This window comes from Sardina pilchardus, chromosome 23, assembly GCF_963854185.1.
Source record: "Sardina pilchardus chromosome 23, fSarPil1.1, whole genome shotgun sequence".
Taxonomy (NCBI): Eukaryota; Metazoa; Chordata; class Actinopteri; order Clupeiformes; family Clupeidae; genus Sardina; species Sardina pilchardus.
In genome coordinates this window covers 20,754,965-20,774,419 of record NC_085016.1, presented here as the reverse complement: position 1 = coordinate 20,774,419, position 19,455 = coordinate 20,754,965, and the positions used below count along the sequence as shown (strand labels likewise).

At 41.5% G+C, this 19,455-nt stretch overlaps 1 protein-coding gene across 2 annotated transcripts; it reads right to left on the bottom strand.

Moving 5' to 3' along the window:
* Positions 1–328: 328 nt before the first annotated feature.
* On the bottom strand, positions 329–19,455 carry col6a2 (collagen, type VI, alpha 2). Of its 2 annotated transcripts, none has more exons than XM_062527229.1 (28): positions 19,273–19,455; positions 14,237–14,328; positions 13,359–13,969; positions 13,204–13,224; positions 12,919–12,984; positions 12,704–12,757; positions 12,439–12,483; positions 12,311–12,337; positions 12,162–12,188; positions 12,021–12,065; positions 11,182–11,235; positions 10,312–10,374; positions 9,980–10,042; positions 9,509–9,562; positions 9,313–9,348; positions 9,151–9,213; positions 8,937–8,999; positions 8,733–8,795; positions 8,554–8,616; positions 8,205–8,255; positions 7,773–7,871; positions 7,577–7,639; positions 6,912–6,947; positions 6,780–6,825; positions 6,237–6,389; positions 5,514–6,011; positions 5,159–5,197; positions 329–1,904 (listed from the first exon to the last, which is right to left on the bottom strand). In XM_062527229.1, exons 2-28 carry the CDS (start codon positions 14,310–14,312, stop codon positions 1,303–1,305), a joined length of 3,081 nt encoding a protein of 1,026 aa, XP_062383213.1. In that variant the 5' UTR covers positions 14,313–14,328; positions 19,273–19,455; the 3' UTR covers positions 329–1,302. The 2 variants fall into 2 exon arrangements, with proteins under 2 accessions (XP_062383213.1, XP_062383214.1); XM_062527230.1 differs by lacking the exon at positions 329–1,904 and adding an exon at positions 1,939–4,048.

Sequence of the window (19,455 nt, the reverse complement as noted above, 5' to 3'; positions counted from 1 at the left end):
CTCTCATTTATTTTTCTGTCTATGGGTGATTGCCTTGTTTGTTCAGTGACACGGAACCAAAACAAAGCGGGATTTTGTTTATTGTCAGGTTGGGGCCCCTATGTTATTCTCTATAGGCTATGATTGAATTGCTTGGATATTGTGGCTATTGGGCTGTAATGAGACTGAATTAGGCTTTAGCCTATATGGATGAGATGAAACAAAAGGACCATAAATGCATATTCATGTAGGCTGATAAATACTAATAGGTCAAATAATTATTCAAATGTATTATCTAATCTATTCAGAATTGTGTTTGTGGAAATAAGAATGAACAAAATAACCAATGACTTGTTACCACAGCTCATTTTATTGATCTTATGGTGAAGTCTGACAGCAACAATGTATGGGGTAAACACTTCATATGTCAAATATGGTGTAAAAAACTACAGACAATCAATCCAAGTTGCTTTATTATGGCTTCAAGTGTCTACAACTGATTACAGTGCTCGGAAATGAAAAATGTCATTCTGTAAAAGCATTGGTTCCTATGACATAGCACACAGCACTTCATGTGTGACCACCTACAACAATTTGTGTCCTGCTGTCTAGTCATGGAGTATGCAACCTAGTAAAAGTAGCAGACCTAGCTTGGTGACTTTGCCTGTCAAGTCACAGTTCAGAGCAATCAGGAATGGAGAAATCAATATAAAATGTAAGAATGGCTGCATCTGAAGTGACTCAATTTAGGTGTGATATGTCAGTAAAATGGCTACGTGGATTCCCCTGAATTAAAACACTGACTGAGTTTTGTGCAATTTTATGTAAGATTCTTTCAAAGATATACAAGTTAAACTCCAGTCTGTCTAGTTTTAGCACCTTTGTGTAAATGTGTTGGCTATCTGCATTTACACAGGACAAGCCTTCTGAAGAAAAACAAAAAAGGAGATAAACACTACATTTGCATCTCTGTAAAAATGAAACATTAAAAAAAATCTTTGGTGTTTTGTACTCTTAGCTTGTTCTTTTTCCTTTTGGTCACGCTGAATTTTCTTAAACCCATCCCTTGCCTTTCCACATTCACTGGTGTTTAATGAAGTCAGTTTCCATTTCATGGCAGATTATAACCTGGCAAGACATTTATAGCTCCCTTCAGCCAATCACTATATGTTTCATCTAAACCATCATCCAATCATATTGTGTCTGCCATCAAATAGTGTCGACTCTTTCAAATCCCCCCCAACACCCCTTCTCAGAGCATGATCATGATAGTAGGCATAACTAGCCCCCCACCCCACCCACCCCATTTTATTTTGCCCCCTCTCAGCAGATCCATCTGAGGAAGCGCTCAAAGAAGTTGCCCTTCGCCAGCTGATTGAAATCCTGCCCCCTAAAGATGGCTGCCTCGTCTTGCAGTGCCAGCTTGGTTAGCACCTCCTTGTCTACGTCGCTGCCCATGGCCACCACGACGGGCACGGCCTCGCTTCGGCGCATGGCGCTGATGGCCTCGTCCAGGCCCTTGTCGCTGGTCACGCCGTCAGTGATGAAGACGAAGGCCAGCTCGGCGTGTCGGCGCGCTTGCCTGATGCGGTTGGACATCACCACGTTGTTGATGGCGTAGGTGATGGCGGGGCCAACGCTGGACGAGGAGTCCATGTAGGACATGCGCGCCAGGGCGTCGGAAATGAGCGTGAAGTTGTGCGAGAGCGGGAAGACCACGCGCTGGTCGTTCTCGCCGCCGTACTGCACGAGGCTCACGCGGGCGTTGCGCTCGTCCTCCTTGTCGCGCGCCAGCGTCAGACGCTGCGACACGCGCTCCACGAACTCCTGCGCGCGGCGGAAGTTCTCCATGCCCAGGCGCTCGGAGCCGTCCAGCAGGAAGACCAGGTCCACGGGGCGCTGGGCACAGCTTGCCACTGAAGGCTCTGAGGACAAACAAACACACAAACAAATGTATGTTCATCAGACCAGGCATATGGGTTTCTAAAACCAGAAAACAGACACATGTTGAAACAAACATGGACAACCACATAATTAAATGCCAGTTAAAATGGCTTTGTATTGTATTGTATTGTATTTGAATAACATGGCAGAGGTCTGCAAAAACAATCCTTTGTTATTTACTTTTATCATTCAGAATTGTTTGTTGTTTGTACTAAATATGTTCAACCTATCAACTTTGTACGTGCTAGTTGTGTTGTCAGAGATTACAAACACAATAATTACAAAACACAATTAATACCCACACCATTTGTTTGCCATTTGTTTACAGTAATTTATTAAATACTGGTCAACAGTATATGAAATATAAAGAGCACATCCAAACGCACAAAATAAAATACCTATGCTGAGGTTAAATATTCATTGCAGTCACAGAGCTAGTGTCACAGTATTTGTATTATAAGCATCTTTTCCCCATTTGCATATTGTGGTTTCATGAAAAAAAAAAAACAGTCAAAAAGAGTATTTTCATTTTAAAGTGCAACAGTATAGTTTTTGCCATATTGACAATCTAAATTAAGTTCTAAACCATGTGTTATTTCACTGACCATTGGACATCATTTAAACAGACAGACAGACAGACAGACAGACAGACAGACAGACGCACACACACCCACACACACCCACACACAGACACACACACACACACACAGACACACAGACACACACACACTACATGCGATATGGCAAAAAAAAAGCTGTTACCATTTTTTTTTATCACGATTTACTTTCAGGTGGATCTCTATTGTGTTTCAAGCCTTGTATCTCACTTTAAATGTTTCTCCACTAAGTGCTACGATTCTTACACCTTCAAAAATACTATACATAAGCTATGCATTGCACTTCATAGTATTTAAAGCATTGTCACCTTCCTAAAATAATGGCATAAGTATTTTTTTCAGGTTTTTTAGGAAACACCAACAACTGAATGATGATGACTTAGGCAAAAAATGGTAAAGCATGAAGTAATGCTTTAAAATGTAATTGTCATTTCATCATCTAAAATATTTATAAGTACTTCTACAATAGGCTCAATCATTGGCATGACTTTGCACAAAGCTTTGAGATAAAATTCTAAATGTGCAAACTGCAAAACAGTTTTGATTGGCATCTGAATGCTCTGTCTATGTCAAGTCACAAACATTGCAATATGTACAAAACAGTTGTATCTATTCCACATTAAATGTCATATCTACTATCTACTATAAGATATTAAAAATATAAAAAAGATTGCAGTTGTGATTTAAAAATATTTAACTCCATGGGCAGTTTGGGCACCTTACTGTTGTCTTATGCAGATAAAGAGTGCAACTGTTCTGAACACCTTTCATTAACGAGCTTTTGAAATGATTAGCAATAATATTTTGTTAAAGCTGATATGTCACATTGTTTAGAGCAGGTGCAAATGTTTTTGCTTTAATAAACAATATACACCTCAATATTCTGCTCGAGGTTAGTGGTTTGGAAGACAGTTATTCCTGAAACCTAGTCTGAGCGTTCATGCAAAAACTTGATATTTTTAAGTCACTCTCATCAGTGGCAAAATGTAAAGCCATGCTAACAGTTAGACTAGGTCACTGAATGATTTTGCCATAGCCAAGAGGAATAGCAGCCTTCAGCTTAAAATATATACAGTACGATCATGCTGGGAGCTGACATTGAGCTTAGTCAATTAGTGGCATGCTAAACTGAAGCTGTCTCCTATATGAACAAAAGGACAACATAATTCCAAAAAATAATAATTCCAATATTGCATTTTTTTTCCCGATTTATGACTTTCTAATCTTTTTTTATAAACACCACCCAACGACTTTATCAGGATCTCCCATGATGTTGCCATAGACGACTCTGAACGAGTTAATGAACTGCTCAGTCCACTGTTGCCTCTCAAATCCTGTGGAGAACTTGGCCCTCTGGGCAGTGTAGGCCATTGTGGCCACAGCTGTGGTGTAGGTGTCGGAGAGCTTGGTGTCCTGGAGGGAACTGATTAAGTTTGCCACGTTCGGCACTGTGCTTGGGACGGGGTCGTCGTCAAACAGTGGTGAGCCGTTCCACGAGGACGCCTCATCTGCAAGTGAGCGTCAGAACAATAGTTTTAGGGGTCTCTAAAGGTGCTCGCACACTGCCCAGACAAGTGCTGACCAACTCTAACCAACACCGACAGTTGGGTCAGCATGCGTTTTTGATCAGTTTGTTGGTGTTTTTGTCAGTTTTTGACACGTTTGACAAATTTGACATGTCCAGTCATGTGTCTTGATACCGTTTGGTACGGTTTGGGCAGTGTGGGACTGGCAGTTGGTTTCCTGAACATTTCAAAGACTGCAACCAATTGCAGCCAACACTGCAGCCAACTTTTAACATGTTGTGGTACGTTGGGCATGGTCTGGGCAGTATGCTGGCATCTTAAAAGCAGCTGACTCAGCCCACAGTGCTGACTGTCATTACGACATGGCGCATCTTATAACAGGTTTGGGATGTTCTGGTTTGTGGTTTTTGTTATACGGTACTTTAGTGGCCATTCCAAGTAAATGGTGATTTTTCTGAGGTGTAGACAAGGTCAACAGCATTAATTTAATGTTTGGATCTCTACAAATGCCTGCATCCTGAAGTGTCTGAAAAGTCCTTTCTGCCCAAATCTAATCACAGCCTAGTAGTAGCCTAGTGTCTATAGAGTATTTTCATTTTTTTTTAAAAACACAACCCAGTGACAAAGTCTGTTGATTATACACAGCAGAACTGTGGTCTCTTAACTTTACATACTCAGTATAAGCATATACTGTACTGTGTACACAGCAATTATTAATAAACCAAAAAAAAAAAAAAAATGTCAATCAATGAACAACAAGCTCACAGCATGAGAGCAGTCTCAGTGAACCAGATGCGCATTCACTGCTTCCTCATGTTTCTTCTCACCCACAGCCTGGATGTCAATACAATACTCACCTAATGGAACGCAGAACTCTTCAACATCACATGCACTAAAGAACACAGCATGTTTTCTTCTCCACACTTCATTCACGTCACAAATCATCAACAGGAAAAAAAACAGCAATAACAGCCAAACAAAACAGATGGGGATAAAATAAAACCTGACAAATACCTCCTCAAAGTCACACAAAAGACTACAGTCACTCTGCTGTATTGGTGTGTGTGTGTTTGAAGGAGCCTGTCAACTTACCGGATTTGCATGGAAGGTCAGGGCATACGATGACAGGATCTGAAACACAGAAGTGGAGCATTAGCATGGGATCCAACCCACTCCCAGTGAAACCAACATCTTGGGACCAGGTCCAAAGGAAATAGGCCTACAATGCTGAAGTACCATGGCCCAGTAACGTCATCGATAAGGTGTACACTTACAAATTCACAACTTGACTTTCTATACTCATGGCCATCATGCGCATTCCAATTAAAAAGCATAGAGATGAATGGAGTGCAGTTATGGAGATACGAAATGAATGATGGAATGAATCTGCTGCAACATCTTTGAGCACATAGCCAATAACTAACTAACTGACAACCATTGGCCTCACCGGGGCAAAGCACTGACTCCATCTGATCGATGAACTCCTCTGCCACCAGGTCAGCGAAGCGCTTCATGGGAATGACCTTGTTGCCGTTGCTTTTCACGGGTGCGTTCGGCGGTGCGTTGCCATTCTGTATGCAAGCGATTGAGTTCAGGTTCTCGTAGTCCTGAGGGACGTCGAACATGTCGCCGATGCCGATGGCGTTGACGTTGATGTCCCGGCCCTGGTTGCACAGGTAGGTGAGGAGCTTGTCGTTGTCGCGCGGGTCGAATCGGCCGTCTGTGATCACCACCACGGACACCTTGGCGCTGCTGCGCATGCTGTCGCGGATCAGGTTGTCGTAGGCGAATTTCAGCGCAGAGGGGGTGAAGGTGCCGCCGGCGATCCACTCAAGCCTCTTCACGGCATCTTTGAACGCGGACAGAGAGTCGATCCTTGAGTCGTTGAGGTTAATGGCCTGGAAGGTTCCACTGTGACTGTATTGGACCACACCAACACGGGTTCCTGGGATAGCGATAGACAAATATGGAAAAAGGACAGAGGGTGAGAAAGAGCGAGGGAGAGAGGGGAAGAATTTCTGTAATCAAAGATGTGTCGAAAATAAATGACACATTCAGAATACATACATCGCCTTTACACAACAAAATCTTACAAGTCTTTTACATTTATCTAGCTATTACTTCTTGTTGCATACAGTAAGCCTAGATCGTAGATAGCAAAAAATGTTACCTGTCTGTGAATTAGGGTCTTTAGCAATGGAGCCCAATCTGTTAATGGTATTGATAACAAAGTTCTTCTCCAAGGTGAAGTTGGTAAGACCCACACTCTCTGAGCTGTCAATCACAAAGACGATATCCAGAGCACCACACCTCTTCTCACAGTCTGAGGAGAGAGCCAAGACGAGAACATGAATTTATTCATTTTGACGACAGCAAACACATTACACGCTAAAACAATATTACAGTGAACTGCTGAAATAGTGCTGTATATTTGGAATAACTTCCCCAGGTCCCTTCAGAAATGACAACGTCCATAATAATGCTTTAAAGGCCTATTCCGGAGGAAGTCAAGTTTTTAGTCTTGTTAAAGCGGCTCTCAGGTTCCCCTTGCAGTTGAGAAGCGTAATAATAAACATACTAAATATGTGTCTTTGCAACAAAGTATGAACATAATGTAGAGACAATGCAATGCCAGCAGTCTGTAGAAAAAGATCTCAAAGATCTCGAATTCAGTTATTTTCAGTTTCGATTTGGGGGGGGGGGGGTCACTTACCACAGCAACCACAGGTCTCACGAATGTAGCTCATGACATCACATTCCTAGAATAGAAGTATTGACTAAGTCACTTCTCTTTTATAATGGTGTGATGAGATTTTAAAGTTACAATAATCATACATATGCTTACAGTCAGGCCAGGGTCACCCTCAGCACCAGGATCCCCCTAAAATCAGATGGAATAGCGTGAATAAAAGTTCAGGTAAATTGCCCAAGTCCCACAAAGTGAACTTATCAGTCTAGTATCAATCACATATGTTTTGAGATTCTGAGAGCAGACTGCCATCACTGATCTTACATGATTCATTATGTCAGTCACTATTAAGATTATTCGATATTCAAACTCAGATGTGGCCATTAAAGCAACACTAAAGCACTTTTCCTCTGTCACACCCATGCTAATTGTTCATCCAGCAAATAACAATGTCCACAGACAGAGTAGAGTATGTTGCATGATTTTATGTCCTTTAGTATGAGGTCTTGCGACATCGAAGCAAGTCAAATTTGTAGTTTCTTATGTCTCATTTCATCGAACTACAGGTAAGCTACCCGATCTGGTTAAGTTACATAGTGCGGTTATAGCTGATAGAGGGCCGCGAAGTGAATGCAGAAGTGCCGTTCACCTTGTTATGAGTTGATAAACTGCTGAAATGATTGTGGAAACATTATTTTAAGGTACGAAAAGCTCTTTAGCGTTGCTTTAAACCTACTCTTCTGTAGATGCAACTGTGCTGTTATAGCCTACTGTACATTGCCATGGTTGTGGATGTTGTCTAGGAGCGCAAACAAACTTACATTTCCTCCACTGTCTCCTCTAGGTCCTCTTTGTCCTGGTTCTCCTGGCGGTCCTTCGAGTCCCTAGGTCACACACAGATATTGGAGTGCATGAGGCATCCATGTTACTTTCATGAGCCAAACACTTTGATACACACTGATTTGATATAAACAAATGATGGCTGACGATGATTAAGCCAAGCCTGTTCATGCTCACCGCATCTCCTACTGGTCCCTTCAGGCCAGGCTCTCCTTTAGCCCCACAGTCTCCTCTGCTGCCCCTTGGGCCAGGGGATCCCTTCTCACCGTTACCACCCTGTGGAGAAGGAAATACCTCAGCCATGCTCAACAGCGAAACACCAAATACAGTGACGAGGATGGTAAGAGAGGCAAAAAATCCCTAAGGATCACTGGAAGAGATAAATATAAAAGTACTATCCTGTAGTCACAAACGTCTTAGTTTACAAAGTCACCACCACCATTCAACTCTTAACACTGTACACTATGATTATTAGGTTTTATGCTCACATTCAATTCTGTTTTCTTTGAGAGTTTATTTTGCTAACAATGATTTAGCTAGAAGCTAATAAAGCCTGTAGCATTGTGTCTGTTTTTTGGGAGAAGAGAGAACAAACAGGATTAGCCATACTGTTTCGCCTCTGCGTCCAGGATAGCTGAAGCCTGGTCTGCCGTGATCACCCTGACCATCGAGAAACACAAACACAGAATATTAACAAAAAAGACTTTATAATGTTTTACAGATCAAAGGTAGCCAAACACAGTGGTTCAACTTTACTGAAATCATAGATGATGTGATCTTGAATATCAAATGTTACAAATTCTTGCTAAGAATCACTCACACATACATAATTAAGTTTTGCGTAAAGATGTCAACAGCATAGTACTACTTTTAGCATTGCCTTGCATCATTTCCGTGACAGGCACCTGTGAGGGGTAGACGTCACCCTTTTATAGATGAATTACTGAGACACACCCACCTTGGGTCCAGGAGTACCCGGATCTCCCCTAGGTCCAACATCACCAGGGTCGCCACGGCTACCCTGTTAAACAGATGCAGTTTCCCATGTCAACTGTATCACCAGAATACCCCCCTGTGGGAGTTTTACTCATCTACACACACAGCATCAATCTGTGGTGTGACTATCCTGTCACTTACATTGATTCCTGGTTCCCCTAATGCTCCTGGAGGACCCCTTGGTCCTGGTAAACCATTGTCTCCCTACAAGACAACACAAAATGGACAATTTTATTGAAATATGTATCATGTGCTTGTGTGGACAACTGAAATCGAGTCAATGAATGGCCAATGACACACTGAGTTTAACAAACAACACATCGATATTGGGCAGATAGTCCATACCTTGGATCCTTTTGTGCCAGATTCACCTGGAAGACCTCTTTGTCCCTCCTGACCAGCTTCACCCTAGACAAACGACATGAATGACTCAGTATGTAATGACAATGTAGACTGAATGTTATTGTGTAGTTATTCGCTATATCCCAGTGATGGATGGATGTATTCACTGATCAGGACGCTTGGATAAAGTTATAATTATTCAACTATTTAACGATACCTTCTCTCCTTTCGGGCCTGGAGCCCCACTGCCCCCCTTGGCTCCGTAGTCTCCTCGTCTTCCCTGTGGAGAACAAGTTCAAAACATAGTAAGGCCTATTTGTAGTACATTCCAACAGATCTACAGGGATATGTGAAAGAAATATTTGACATAATCGCTTACAGGCTCGCCTCTTGGTCCTGGTCCACCTAACTTCCCCTGCAGAATACATAGAGATTAATGGACAATCAAAATGACCACAGCTGTAGCTACAGTGAATGCAATCCCAATCTTGATGTGTTTTGTTTAATGTGAAGAAAGTAGCAGATATACAGGGAGCGAGATGTTTAATTTGAGGTAAATGAAGAGGCATACTCACTGCTGGTCCTTTAGGCCCTGGTCGTCCTGGGGTGCCTGGACTTCCTCTTTCTCCCTGCAGGGGGCAGAAGAGTATGACAACAACTCAGTTATGGCACATTTTTTCTAATGTGCTGAAAATCATAAGGTGTAAATTACTACATCACTATCATTTTTAAGCTCCAGTAATACTTGTGTGTGTGATTGACAGAAAATATACCATAGCACATGCTCAATCCGACGTGGCAAAGGATAAAGTTCAAAACATCTGGCTTACATCTTGAGAGGGTTTCAACATCCTGTTTCAAGACATTTTAGCACCATAGCAACACGACCTGTGTTTTACATCTTCAGCTGTACCATTTTATCAATGCAACTTGGAGGGAAAATACTGGACCTAACACTAGACCTGACCTCAGAATGAACCATATCCTTTGAAGGATGATGTTTTGCAGAACAGACAGACACGGACATCACTTCCTGTGAGTCATACCTTAGGTCCAGCATCTCCTGACGGGCCTGTGGGTCCTGATCTCCCTGGACGACCAGGATCTCCCTATGAGGAAAGAGAGTGAGTTCCTAATGTGGCATGTGGTCTATACTAATCAATCACTCATTTCATGTCACCCAAGATTCTGCATTGGATAAGAAAATAAAAGTAAAATATTGATTGATGATTACAGAGATGATATACAGTGCTTTGCTATTCATTTAGTGTGAAATACTGCTCTGCATTTGTGTCTCAGTACAAAATATCCTATTTACATTTTCTGAAACAAAATCTACTGTATACAGTAGCTGGATATGTGTTGAAATGCAGCTTACCTTCTCTCCACCAGTGCCAGCGAAACCAATGTCACCAACATCTCCTGGGTGACCATCAGGTCCCTAAAAATATAACAACAATTCACAATGATGATTTACAATTACATAGACAAAAACCTTGTCAGTCATTACCATTCACTGGTGTTTGTATATTTGGCAGTCTACTAAAAGGTAGATGATGGCTGTTTTCCAAAGTTGAGCATGCTTCCTTGATAGAATGCTTTCTTGTGAGTCTGGTTCTACGAAGATGAGGTTAGAGGCCTCCCTAGTGTTCTCGGACTCTACTTTGGAACAGACTAGCTAGTGTGAACATGCACATCGCTGTGGTCTGTCAATGCAGAGGATTGTGGGTATTTTCGTTCACATGAGGATCCACAGATGCATCCTTGAAAATTCTCAGAACGAAGGATGTGAATTTCAGAGCATTCTTGCCTTTGAGTATGCTTCCTCAACTTTGGGAAACATCCATTGTCAGGGCACCATTTCAGGGCCATAAAAAAGGCCAGTTGATGTTTCTGTCCAAATAGAATTCCAATCCAGCACATCCAGTGACGGTCAATTCACTGTTACAATGCACAAAATTGGAAATGGTGCCTGAATTGTCACTAGTAGGCTAATCAAGTCTGGCTCCATAGACCATACTGATCCACTGCAGACACAGTTACCTACTCACTGCCATTATACATGTAAATTATTAGCAATTATTTACACACCCAAACCCTAAAGAATGTTGCTGCAAGTATGACTGTAATAGCATGGCACAAATTATGATTTTAAGTGTTAAAATGTGTATGCTGTTGCATCCTCAGCTGCAACCAGGTGTTTGGCTATTATTGCCATGCAAAATGCAAACGACACAAGCAGACATACCTTGTCACCTGGGTCCCCTTTACAACCAGGAGAACCTATCCGCCCAATTTTACCCTGTGTAGAGAGTTAAGAATTGAATGAATTGAGATGGATAGATTACTTTATTCACTCCAAAAGGAAATTAGAGTGTTAAAGATATCAATAATACTAACATACTGCATGTCTCTAAGACAGATACACACAACACAAGTCTCTATGCAACTGAACGCAAACAATAATTATTTTCCAATTGAATAGTTGAGCAATCATCAGTACAGTTACAAAGCAGGTTTCCATTCAGCTTATTTATATAATATATGTGTGTTCATGAAGATTTGACACATGCACATCTGAGTATGTTTCCATCCGCCAGGAAATGTGTAATTCAAAATTCTCCAAATCTAGGGAAGAGTTCTGATCAGCGTTGGGATCAGAGTGTAAGGTCGTCAGGGCAACGTTTACGGAAACACAGAGGTAGGACCAAAGATTGTCTAGTTACTGCTTTATAAACTGTCTCTGGTAGGATTGCAACAATGGAATGTCTGGAAAATAATGCATTCCATGTATTTTAATTGAATTGTATCTGATGATCCAGAGTTAATCCACCTCCCTCTAGCGAATCAAATTTCCATTAGAGATGTCCATTAGAAGATTAAATCTGCATTTCAACTGTTTCCAGTCAGTACCGTATTCCTTGTTCAAATAGTTCAAATGAGCATTATGAGGTTGTGTGGAAACCTGCTTACTGTAGTTTTACATTGTAGCTTCACTAACTTCTTTGTAACTAACACATTCACTCCACTAAAAGTCTGGTGCACTTCAAGTTAAAGCTCTTCCTGCGCTACACCTGAGAAACCCACCTTCTGGCCGTCTGTTCCATTGCGTCCAGGTAACCCGGCTCCTCCCTGCAGTCGATCAAAAGAGAGTCCATTTAAGAATTTTGGCAATTTGATTTACTATTTTGATATCTGAAATTTAAGGAAAACGTCAAGGTGCAATACCTTCTTTCCTTGTGTGCCGATCTCACCCTGTAGACAAGAAACAATGGATGTATGTTACAGATGGCATATACTGTACTTTACCTTGAACTAAGAACACATTGAACTTGAATAAGAATTTTAAAATTAAAAATGTGTTCAGTAATACTCACCTTATCCCCTTTCAAGCCAGTCTCTCCCTAAAAGATAATACAAATCAATTAATATTAACCAATTAAGTGACTGAAATGCTAGACGTTTTATTTTGTGATATTGCATTGCCTGCAGATGAAAGTCTTACTTTAGGTCCAGGATGACCAATAGGACCTTCAATACCAGGATCACCCTGAGGAAAAATACCACAAAGAAATTACATTATTCTAAAGAAATACATGGAAATGTGCACATTATATCTTATTCAACAGTAACAAGTCAATCCTTAATACAGCCATGGTACATCTAAAAAGTATCTAAAGTATATGAAGACTGGGCTGTTGACTGTTGAGCAGTGTCAGCATTTCCAAAGTTTTCATCATTCAAGGACTGACAACCATGTAGTGACTCACCTGCCGACCTTGGTCACCTTTTGGCCCAGGGCTACCTTGGTCACCTTTGGCACCCTATAAAACCAAACAAACGCAACATCAGTTATTGAATGAAGACATCTTCTCTGAACTCTGAGCATGCAACATTTTCCTCTACACACAAAGCACTTGCCCAGTACAATCAAAAGAAAGACAGTGGCTTATGCATTCAGGTAAGCAGGGGGGCAAATACTCACTTTCTGTCCTCTGTGTCCAAGTGGACCAGGGGGGCCATCTGTCTCCAGGCATCTCACTTTGTAACACTACAGGACACAACGACAGGAGCACAGTGAGAGAGAGAGGGAGAGGGACAGAGAGAGAGACAGAGACAGAAAGACAGAGAAGAGAGAGAGAGGCATATACCATTTAGCTAGTTTACTCCTCTGGTCTGATGTATGGCAATGGTATACATTCAAAGTCTGTTTGATAAACAGGGTATGCCATAATCAATATTTGTTAATATCACATGACCTAGATCTTACCTCCTGGTAGGCTTGATGCATCTGTGAGAGAAAAGATAAACAAATAGTCAATGTCTGGTATGTCATAAGATGTATTTGATCTGTATTTGTACACAAAAAAACCCCCAAAATAACAATAGATAAACACTGTATGTTTACAGTGGATGTCATCTCACCATGGTCTGGATGATGCGCTCGGCGGTCGGTCTGCTAATCGCAACTGATGTTGGCGAGATGTTCACGGCCATTAGGCCGTCATGGTAGACGCCGACGGGCGAGCTGGCAATCTCCCGCAGGCCTGCCTCGTCCATCTTGTTCGACGTGGCCACGGCGAACAGCCGGATGCCCAGGTCCTTGGCCTGCTCGGCGGCCGTCTTGATGCCGCCGCACGGGTTGCCCGTCACGTGCCCGTCGGTGATGACCACGGCGAAGCGCATGCTCGGCTGGCTGGCGGCCTTGACCTGCGCCGTCATGTTGGTGAGGGCGCAGTCGATGTAAGTGCCCTTGCCCAGGTAATTCATGCCGGGCCTCTTGAGCAGCCTGTCCAGGAAGGAGCTCTTGTCCGTGATGCCGCTGATGATCCGCTGCGTCTGGGAGAAGTGGAGGGCGCCGATCTGCCAGGTGATCTGCACCAGGCCGCGGTAGTCAATGTCCTCCAGCTGCTTGACGAACATCTCGACGAAGTCACGGGTGCTGTTCACCAGGCTGCCAGGTGGGGGCTCCTGGAGGGCGATGGTCTCGGAGGTGTCGATGACAAAGTACAAATGGATAGGGCATTCTGCCTTCTCTGGAGACACACACACACACACACACACACACACACACACACACACACACACACACACACACACACACACACACACACACACACACACACAGCGGGGAGGGTGAGAATTCCTTGAAGTACAGACAGCTTGGTATTCTCTCAAAATGAGAAAATTAGAATAAAAAACAAACAAATTTGACTCATCATGTTACCAGGTGTGTATGATTACAGTATGTTATCATGACAGTCAGACATTGCATCTACTGCCAACTGAAACACGTCACTTACTATGACATTCTTGGCCCTGGGCATGTACTGTTGCTCCATACAGGAGGCACAAAGCAAGGATCTTCAGCATCACCATCTTTCCTGCTGACTCCCTGCAAGACAAAGAATAACTGGCTTTAATGGCTATAAACTGCCTTTAGTGACTCTCGTCAGATGGACACAGCCTGCAGTGAAAAACAGTACAAGTGGCTCAAAAACAATCCCTTTTTTCAGGTGTGAAACAATTGTAACCCAAAATGTAGAACACCAGCGTTGGCTCGTGTTTGACTGAGGTGAAAAAAGATGACTTCCGCACCTTCGGAACCCTAATGGCGTGTTCCTGTATACCCAGTGCTAATGCCTGGCGCTTGTTCAACATCCCCTGTTCTTGCCTTCTTATCTTTTCCCCTAATAGGCTCTGTTAGGGTGGGGTTTCCAAGCATCCTGTGTGACGTCCCAGGGAGGCTTTCCTAAGCCCTCTGCTTTACACCTTGCCCAATATGTTTCACTGGCATGCTCACACGGTCCGATTAAATGTGAACTCAGATACAAAGCAGTCTAAATATGGACAAACACCACACTCTGCTCTTTTAACAGTGATCCAATGCAATAAAGTAGTAATTAAATGACCGGGGAATAAGTACCAATACTGAGCACAAAAGAGTCCTTTACAACACAACACCATGGAAGACTTGATATGTATGCCCCTTGTCAATATTCAATGCCATTTAGCACAAAGACGGTATCCAGTCCATCAAGAAACATGTGGTTATGTGGTTGATGATCCAACCCACTACACAGAGAAATATAAAGAGTTCCGAGCACGCATAGGCAACATCAAAGACTTTATTCTCTGTATTTTCACTGTAGCATCAAAATGAGCTTGCAGCCTTTATCTTAAAGTAAAAATAACTACATTGTTCCTTTAGAGGTGTCCACTGATGCTGGTGAATGCAGACAAAGCAACACATCTCATGCGGTAAGTCCATACGTTGCCCTTCCAAGCATTCACCTGCACTTTGTAATAGAGAGTAGGAGACGAATGACTCTCTCTCTCTCTCTCTCTTGTTTCACAGAAGCTTGTAACAATTACAGTTTTAAAGTTGTAATATCAAAGTTCATTCATTCATTCATTCATTCATTCATTCATTCATTCATTTCAGAAGCATGGGCAGAGGAGCAAATGGACTGAGCTGTTTAGAGATCACTCCTGTGATGTTTTATGCATTGGGTAGCACCTGCTTTGTTACATGATCATATTGTATCAATACTTCCATTATCTCAGTCTTGAGAGGTCAAGCATAAAACCACTGCCTTGCACTGTGCAATAGACCCACAACCTATGGGCAGTCAGTAGCCTGTAGAATTATAGATGTATGTTAGTAGTGTATTATTTTTGATACATACATGGATGTGTCCATTCTGGCAACATCAGTATTCATTATTTTCGTTCCCAGGCAATGCTTTGTCGAAATAAGTAATCTCTTGTAGGAACATTCTAGGCCAATGTGGAATATCCCAAAAGCCCTGTGGTTCTGTAATCCTTTAACTGCCTTGTGAAACCGCAGTGTGGGAGGAAGGGAAGGAAGACATGATACAACCAAAACTGAGTTCTTGATTTCTTGAACAGTGATGACAGTGTGCATAAAAACACACATACAGTACTGACGAGTCACTGCATTGCACACATCCCATACACACTGCAGTGGCCTGTACTTTTTTTTTTTTAAGTATATTTTTTGTTTCTAGGCCTACTCCATATCACAATAAAGCCTGATAAAGTGAATGAACACAAACTATTATGGCGAGTCATTTTGAAACATATTGCACCTACTGTAGTTCTCTGAGATAGCATGCTAATTTTGCCTGTTGATTTGACTGAGGATGGGCTATTTCATCAAGCATCACAGGCAGTATTGCTTAGTCTGTTCGTTCTTTGCCTGTCAGTTTCAAGCCTGTGAGACCACTAGCATAAAATGGCTGCTAATGAATAGTAAATCAGCTAGTATCTTACCTGATTAAAAAAAAACTGGTTCAAAACACATTTTCCCTCTATGTGAGTAATGCGTTTTGTTCCTTCCTGGATCATACAATTTTGTTCAAGACGTCTATAAATGGGTTCCAAAAGCAAGGCCTGTAAAACATTTTGTTTCAAAATCCAATGTTTTCGCATTTTTCCGCCTCTGATATTACTTCAGTCTATAAAACAGCCCAAACTTTGCAGGATGGAAAACAAACATACTCTCAGCATGACTGAACCATTAAAGGTTTGTATGGTGTACGATTTTCTACAAGTGCAAAAAGAGTGACTTTAAGGGTATTATGCACTTGCTTTTGTCACATTTGGCATCAATCAATAGATTAGTAGTGCAATATTTCATTAGTGTGCCAAATTTTGAGTTCTTCACCTATGGGCACAATGATATGAAGGATAAACGGAAGGTTGTTTTATTGAAAGTAGCTCAGTTAGGGTTAATTACATTGTTATACCTCTGATTTTTCCTTCTTGGTCCCAAAGAACTCTATTTATCTTATTCATGATGAGCTCTATCTGATTATCTATGGTACAACACTGAGGCATCGTGCACAACATTATATCCCATATGCCATTTGTTGTCCTATGCTATGAAAATGACCAAAAATGCAACCATACATTCTATCCTCAATCTCTACATGATGATGGGGATACTTTAAATATTGGCACAATTTTAAAGGTGCTACTGTATGTATGTATATGCAAGAAGGACCACTAGTGGTTAAAATGGGCATTACAATCCAGAATCAAATCATTTGAGAGCATTAAGTAGGCTAATGTGGCAATCCAAAGGTGGAAATGTGACTAGCTGTGTGATTGGTAAATTGGTGGAGGGTGGCGCAGCAGGCCAAAAAAACAAACTCAAAACATAAGAGGCTGCAAATGAAAGTTTGACCTGAACTTGAACATCCTGGCTAACAGTATTTGGGGAAAAAACAATTGGTCCCTAATTGGTTTATTATGATTATTACAATGAGTGTCTTCCATATAGCACCTACAGTTTTGTGCTGTATTGTAGTAATGTAGTAAAGTACTGTAGACAAAATGTCATGTGGGAAGAAAAAAGTTTATATTACTTTCATTATCACTCTTTTTTGCAATTTGTTTTGAATTTAGGGCCATATATAAAACCAATGAGCATGCAATAAAATATTTTAATGGTTCAGTCATACTGAAAATATGTTTGTCTTCCTAAAACGTTAGAGCATGCAGGTTAGGGATTTTCAAGCCATTAATGCCCAAATAAGGCTCCCAAGATGAGGTATTTTTAGAGTGTAAAACATCAAGAGCAAAGAACACTGGAAAACATAAAGGTGTTTTACAGGTCTTCATTTTGAGACCTAACATTTTGTTGACAAACTTTGAGCAAAATCTGAGATGGTGCAGCCACCATTTTCCTGGATTCTGTAAGATTTGACACAGAATGGCCCACGTGGTCTTAGTAAAAAATAAACTTTGCAAGCTAAACTAAACTAAACTAATCAGAAAAAGCATCTCATGCAGTATACGTTTTGCCACACTGGTACGGCTTTAAATGTCTAACATACTCTGGGACTGTAGGGAGTATAATTTTGCTAACAGGTGTATCATAGCATATGAATCACTAATTCACAAGTCATTATAAATGAATCACTGGACTCCTAAATGTAGTGGGTCAAAACAAACTACAATGTTGACCTTTGTCAATAAGATTAGCTTCTTCTGGTCAAACCACAAACTCAAATGCTTGGAATAAAAGCTGACTTTTCATTAATATGGACATTAAACAGTTGGTCAAAACATGCCTAGTACAGAGTGGTAGTAGATGCTCTTACTCTCATTTAATGGACACATCTCATGGAGGCCTCTTGACCTTTGACCTGACAGCTATTTTATGCCCAATCTATGGTAAACACAGCTGACAGCTGATTCAAAGCATTATGTTGAAGATTTATTTCTCAAAGAAAATATGAAATGGATAGGAACTATATTAACCAAGTTGGTCATCTATTGTGTGTGTAGATGTATAAAGGTGTGCTACAGCGGATGAGTCATGGGGATGCAGTCTGAGCAGCACCAGCTGCTACTCATGACTTGGACAGGCTAATGCGCATGCTCTCTCATAAAGCATGTCAAACGATTAGTGCATTTAACAAATGTAAACAAAATTAAACAAATAGATAGGTTAGGGTGGATAAAAACAGCATTAGGACAATACATCAGACAAATAAAAACAGCTGGATCCGCAATATACTTCCTTTATCTGACTTCATACAATCACTACAGGATTGATCCTATAGGTTCAATTCAAGGCCTCTTGCTCTTACTGTAACATCATGACCTACACACTGACTGACTGTCAGCATGCAAGTGCACAGATTAAAAACAAACACAAAACGGGCAAGACTTTTAACAAGCATGCAACACACCACCCCCTCAAGGAATCCTGAAAGTGCAATTGGGAATCGTGAAACCATTTTTAGAACGTTTTGGGGCTCAAATATGTATGTCTCCATACTCATGGTCGTGTAATTTGGTAGGCAACAGATGCTTCCGATTATGGATCAGTGTGCTCTAAAACTCTCACTCAACATTCTCATTGCTAGTCACTGACTGCCCTTAAATGCGGCCAGGACATAAATTCTGACTTCTACACCCGCAGAAACGCAACAGATTTTTGAGCAGGGAGTGGATGCAATCCAGACTCATGATAACTAAACATCAGCAGTTAGAAGGCGATCTAGCTTTTAAGTCATGAAGACTACACTTTTAAAAACTACTGGAAAGAAACCAACTGGACAAAAATAATTCAGAAGCTGACATTCAAACATCGTTTAGCACAAAAGGATAAAATTCTTAACATGTAAAACATCTTTCTAAGTGTACCACGCGGTTCCTCTAAACATCTCCAGTCTGGTTGTAGTGTGCAATCAGTCTGTTAAATGTCAGCAAAACCAAGTTTAGATGAACAAACTTGTGCGTCGCGATAACGGAAAGAATGTTCTCCACGCCAAGTTGGATGATGATTTTTAGTTTAACTTACCCTGGCCTTTGGAGAGGTTAACACTATACAACTTTTGGAGAGGATAAAGACTTTGCTTGATTTTCACGAACGCATCCCGGGTTAAAACAAAAAAAGACAGAATAGAATCCAAAGATCACGGGAGTGGTTGGGGCGTCCGCCACAGCAGTCTCCTCTGCGCTTCTCCACGAAACGTCCTTCGAA

What these genes read in the sequence shown, in the direction of transcription:
- col6a2 (XM_062527229.1), bottom strand. Translation starts at nt 14,312, where the DNA reads ATGGTGATGCTGAAGATCCTTGCTTTGTGCCTCCTGTATGGAGCAACA. An exon ending in TCGGCACACAAGGAAAGAAG is followed by an intron (nt 12,066 to 12,161) that starts GTATTGCACCTT and finishes GATCGACTGCAG; the next exon opens with GGAGGAGCCGGGTTACCTGG. An exon ending in CAGGCCCGAAAGGAGAGAAG is followed by an intron (nt 9,000 to 9,150) that starts GTATCGTTAAAT and finishes TCGTTTGTCTAG; the next exon opens with GGTGAAGCTGGTCAGGAGGG.